The following is a 5,897-nucleotide window of genomic DNA, read 5'->3' as shown; positions in this document are numbered from 1 at the left end:
AGCGCGAGCGCGAGCTCCTCCGCGGCTGAAGTCATTTTTGTATCCTATGTTCCTCCGCGTGCATGTTCATAGTGTTCAAAACTAGGCTATAAGGGTTGGGTTTGAGGGTTCTAGTCTTTGCCTCTGTTTTTCAACCCTTAAAAATGTTAAAAATGGTCAATTCTCAACCCTTAAAACTGATTTTGGATTTAAGGGTTTAAGGTTCTACTAGAGATGCTCTAAGGGTAACAGTAGGGGCCACAGTGATTGGCTCACGTTAAAAGACTACAGGTGGATGGCAGAACAACCGGTGAGTGAAAAATACATGGTTCTCTGACAGCTCTCCTGTTAACACTAAACAAAGGGGATGGTTGACCCCTCTTTCTTTTGGACTCCATTGTCTACTTGGCCTTCATTGTCTTCAACATCGATCTTATTTAACGAATGCATGATAATCTACAAAAAAATTGCATGATAGCATTTGAGGGAAATTGAGGGGGAGAAAGGTGGGAGCTGATGAAATAGGATCACATGGAGCCGACTTAAGTATGGTTCCAAAACAGAAAAGATGGTGCAGTCAGTGTGATCTATATTGTCTTTGCCCTTCCTTTTGACAGGAGTGCACTCTTCCCTCATTTATGTTGTGCTGGTTTGTTTCGGCTGCTTCCGTATGTGTGTGTGTGTGTGTGTGAGAGAGAGAGAGAGAGAGAGAGAGAGGCTGCTGAAGGAGGTGTGGGGAGAGAAGGAAGATCACATGGTGGCCTTTTTTGGGTATGTGACAGCTTCGCCCTTTAGTCTTTTAGTGCTTCCTTTTATCTCCTCATCAAGGGAAACCCCTTTCAAAACCTCATCAGCTGATGAGTGAGTGAGTTCCTTCTCATACTCCTTTAAGACCCCGCCCTCTTCGCTGCTCACCCCTTTCTTCTTCATTCATCCTCTCTCTCTCTCTCTCTCTCGCCCTTTGCTGCCGATCCCTTCTTCCAGTTCCAGGCAGCCTCCACAATAGCAATACACCTCGTGGTGATACACACACGCGCGCGCGCCTTTCTTCTTTTACCGGCCTCCAAGAATCACTCACTCACTCACTCGCTGCGCGCCATGGAGATTGCCATGGTATGCACGAGAGTTAACCTCCTCATCCTCATCCTCTCCCTCTGCTCGCCATACAAGTTCATCCAGAGCCCCATGGACTTCGGCCCCTTGAACCTGCTCCCCACCACCATCGCTGCGTCCAGTGATTTTGGTAGGATCCTCTTCCACTCCCCGTCCGCGGTGCTTAAGCCCCAGTCCCCAAGGGACATCTCTCTGCTTCTTAGCTTCCTCTCCGCCTCGTCTCTAAGCAAGGTGACAGTGGCGGCCAGGGGTGCAGGCCACTCCATTCATGGGCAGGCCCAGGCCCTCGATGGCATTGTGGTGGAGATGCGCTCCTTGCCTTCTGAGATAGAGCTGCACAGAGGAGGAGAAGGGGGTGTTTCCTACGCCGATGTGAGCGGTGGAGCCATGTGGATAGAGCTCCTGGAGCAGAGCTTGAAGGCTGGGCTGGCTCCAAGGTCCTGGACTGATTACCTCTACATCACCATTGGTGGGACTCTGTCCAATGCCGGCATCAGCGGGCAGACATTCAAGCATGGGCCTCAGATTAGCAATGTTCTACAGCTGGAGGTAGTCACAGGTACGATAAATGCATGCTTGCTGAGGGGGCAAAAAAAAAAAAAAAGGACAAGATCTTCTTATTTGGCTTTTGGCTCTGTCTCCCTTGGCCAACAATATCTTGGTTGCTCATGGGTAATAGATTTTGTGCTCTTCTTTGTTTAACAGGCAGGGGAGAGGCAGTGACATGCTCACCCACCAAGGATGCAGAGCTGTTCAGTGCTGTTCTGGGAGGCCTTGGCCAGTTTGGCATCATAACTAGGGCAAGGATCCTGCTGCAGGAAGCTCCTCAGAAAGTATGTATGCAGCGTTAGACCTGTCTTGTGCTCATTAGCGTAGGTGCATAATATCCAATCACATGTTTGCCATTGTGTCTGCGTGTAACCGTGTGCCATGCATAAATAACTAATCGGATATTCGACTCCGTTCAGGTGAAGTGGGTGAGGGCCTTCTACGACGATTTCGGCACCTTCACCAAAGACCAGGAGCTGCTGGTGTCGATGCCGGATATGGTGGACTACGTTGAAGGTTTCATCGTCTTGAACGAGCAGTCCCTTCACAGCTCCTCCATCGCCTTCCCTGCAAATATGGACTTCAACCCAGATTTTGGCACCAAGGCCAGTCCTAAGATCTACTACTGCGTAGAATTTGCGGTTCATGATTACCAGCGCAAGAATACCAATGTGGAACAGGTAAGCCCCGGATGTGTTGTTTTCATGTGAACTTGTCAAGGCTTGGGAATGAATGATTGATTGTGTGTGCATGTATCATGTATGCATTTCAGGTGGTGGAAGCTATCTCGGTGCAGATGAGCCACATAGCGTCCCACCTGTACAGTGTGGAGGTGTCCTACTTTGATTTCCTCAACAGGGTGAGGATGGAGGAGATGAGCCTGAGGAGCAGCGGGCTCTGGGAGGTGCACCACCCATGGCTCAACATGTTTGTGCCAAAGGCCGGGATCAGGGACCTGAGGGACCTTCTTATGGACAACATCTCACCGGATAACTTCGAGGGGCTCATCCTCATCTATCCACTCCTCAGAGACAAGTAAGCTGTGCAGCTAATTAACACAATGTAGACATTACATTAAGATATCGCAACTTGGGGTTATTGGGGGGCACATCGAAGCATTGTTTATGAAAGAAAATGTTATCTAACGATTATTTAACTAACCTTGTTTGTGATCGCTGCATTAGCTTCCAAGCAGTCCAAGTTGGACAAGCCTTTCTCGGCATCATCACTTCATGTTCGTTTAGTAACGAGTTATTTTTACCTAAAAATGCTTTCGTCCCGCCTTATAAATAAAACAGACCGTCAGATCAAAACATTCGACATAGGTTTAGCACACACACGCACAAAAAGAAATAGCACATGACACCACCAAAGGGTTCTGCTGAGGCCACAGCTCAACAAGCCCTACGAAACACCCACACCCAAACCCAACAGCGGGAGGAAGTGCTGAGATTAATCAGCTCTGCTCAAGATAGTCCCTTTTGGCATTGGCATGTAGGCCCGTTTTCTACCATATATACTGCTACAGCAGGCAGTACAGGCCTGAGAACATACTATCATTTATGCCATATGTCGACGTGGGGCACCGTTCTGCTCTTCTTTGGAAGCACCTGCTGTGCTTTTCAAACATAGCATTCATGATATGGGTGTGTTCTCTTGTATACTGTAAAGGTCTGGAAGAGAACATATTATCTTTGATAAATGATGTGTCTTCTGCACGCCTAGCCACCTACTTAGGGTCTTCATTAGTATACATGCATATTGGCTTGTTGGTCCCAACACTCTTCTTTTCAGAAGAAATAAAAACTGCTCACTCGCCTTTACTATGGAGTGGGTACAGAGGGCAGAAAAGTTGCAGCCCTACTTTCTACTGACATTGGACACAACACACACAATTTCTTTTTTCAGAATATTAGATTGGTCGGTTGTTTAATGCTGCGAACTCTTTCTTATTGGAAAGTTCTATGTATGTCTACAATATTTTTGGTGGAAAGTCCACACCTACAGTCGCTTTGTTGGTCGATTGTTGCATGCTTGTGCATGATTGTTTCATGTTTTGTGTGTCCTTCAAATAGAATGACATCTGTCACCAGCATTGTATGATTTAACTCAAATTATAGCTTTGGCTCAATGAGTGGCATCTTCTTTATTTGATGAAACCTTTGTTAAGTAGAGGGAGATGTAAGCAAAGATACTTGTTCTCTCCTTAAAAAAATAGAAACTGAGATTTGTCCTGCAGTTAAAAAAATGCAATTTGGTTTATTTACGCTTAGATAAGGTAAGCTTATTGTAATGCTTATAAACAATTACTGCCATCCAGGTCAAACATCAGCATGTAAGCTCTTTTAACTGGGATAAAACTAAATATTTGACTAACTACGGATTTATTTGCTTTGATGCATACCGTTGTTCACAAGTCACACATTCTGTATGTTCAAAAGATTCATTGACCTCGCATTCAAATATTTGCAAGGTGTCACTTCTACCAATAGGTTTATACTAGTTTACTTGCAAGATGGCTTTCAAACACAAGTCAACTCTTGGCTTTAAAAAAAAAAGGAGGATGACCTCCGGCCGAAGATGCATGCGGTCATTTTATTGATTATTCTCAAAGACCTTACGAAGCAGTACAACAATATGTCTGAATCCGCCATCTTGGCAACATCTGCCCCTACTCCTATCCATATGATGAAGGGGTGCAAGCTGGACCAAATACCCAGACCTCTCACCTAAACCTAACATCTAAAGCCGAAGACCCTGACCGAGCCACATCAGAGTCTGGGGCACAAACCGGTCCGACGCACTCACATGTGTCATCGCCGCCATCTTCCACTGGTCTATCTTCAGATCAGATTGAGGTACTAGCCTTGGCAGGTGCCTCCGCCATCGATGCCACCATGACGTCAAACGACAACCTCCACCTACGCGAGTCCATCTCCAAGCAACGGACGGAGATCCATGTTAGGATAGGGCCGCACCACCGCCGTCGCCCACCACCCACAAACGCCACCCAGTCCCAAGGTTCCCAAAGCGGCGCTGACGCCTCCAAGATCTAACTTGGCTGATTGAGCCTTAGCAAAAGATCTAACTTGTGACTCACGATTCATGTCAACTCTTGGCTGATTGAGCCTTAGCAAAAGATCTAACTTGTGACTCACGATTCATGTTTTTTTTTTGCGGGGTGACTCACGATTCATGTTCAATGTACTGAACTAGTTTAATAAGCCCAGTGTAGAGTTGTCTCTATAAACATTTAAACAGACGGTTCTGAGTCATGATACACCGAACTGCAGGATGTCAACTATATAATTTTCTTCTCCGTCTTGTGTTCTTATCCAAGTCATGATCTGGTAGTAGTTGCTGAGATATAGGTATCATTTAACTGTTGCTGTGTTAATCTGGCAGGTGGGGCACTAACACATCCGTCGTGCTACCGGATTCCGGGTCCACAGAGCAGGTGATGTACGTGGTTGGCATTCTCCGTTCTGCAAGCCCTGATGAAGGATGCTCCCACCACTGCCTCCAAGAGCTTCTCCACCGTCATCGCCACATAGCTGACACCGCCGGAGTGCGCATCGGGGCAAAACAGTACTTGGCTCACCATCCTTCTCCGGCTGGCTGGCAGCAGCACTTTGGCCCGCGTTGGGAGCGGTTCGCGGAACGCAAAAACCGGTTTGACCCCATGTCCATCCTCGGGCCAGGCCAAGGTATATTCCCCAAGGGCAACACTGGGGTTTATGCAAGCTGACAGCATGAATTGCGGCGGCTGGTAAAATAAGTGATATAGTTAGGTGACTAAGGTGGGATCCTCTTCTTTCTCTTTGGTAGCTCTTTTCGGGCTGTTTCCTCGGCATTTTGAGGCATCGGTTGGATTATTATGGTGGTGGTGGATCCTGGGAGGACTCAGTGGTTGTGAATACCGCTGGGAATTTTGGAACTCTGTACAGGCTGAGGAAGCACAGCTCTAGGGATAGAGGTAGTGATTCTGTTCCATCTGTATTCCATGTTTGATGTTGCCATTAGTATTGTCGCTATTCTTCTCACTTTCATTCCCACAAGTATGAAACTCTCCGCACCTCGACTCCTTTGGGCATCGCTGGTTCAGTTGCGCCGTCGGCTGACTTTTCATAAGCTTTAAGAGTAAAATCACAACTCAAGATGATATGGTTACGAATTTACAGAGTGAGCTTCTGAGATTATTCTAAAATCACAGCTGTGAATTATACACCATGCCCATCTGATTTCTTATCACTACT

General features: G+C 46.8%; 1 protein-coding gene across 1 annotated transcript; it reads left to right on the top strand.

Annotated features, from left to right (window-relative positions):
• The first annotated feature begins 742 nt into the window (after nucleotides 1-742).
• LOC123431501 (cytokinin dehydrogenase 3) lies at nucleotides 743-5,684 on the top strand. The gene is made up of 5 exons (XM_045115324.1): nucleotides 743-1,651; nucleotides 1,798-1,925; nucleotides 2,061-2,321; nucleotides 2,414-2,676; nucleotides 5,047-5,684. The coding sequence occupies exons 1-5, from the start codon at nucleotides 1,078-1,080 to the stop codon at nucleotides 5,387-5,389; spliced, it is 1,569 nt and encodes a 522-aa protein (XP_044971259.1). The 5' UTR covers nucleotides 743-1,077; the 3' UTR covers nucleotides 5,390-5,684.
• Nucleotides 5,685-5,897: the final 213 nt, after the last annotated feature.

The sequence above is a fragment of the Hordeum vulgare genome, chromosome 1H (genome assembly GCF_904849725.1).
Source record: "Hordeum vulgare subsp. vulgare chromosome 1H, MorexV3_pseudomolecules_assembly, whole genome shotgun sequence".
Taxonomy (NCBI): Eukaryota; Viridiplantae; Streptophyta; class Magnoliopsida; order Poales; family Poaceae; genus Hordeum; species Hordeum vulgare.
This window is presented reverse-complemented; position numbering and strand designations above follow the sequence as displayed.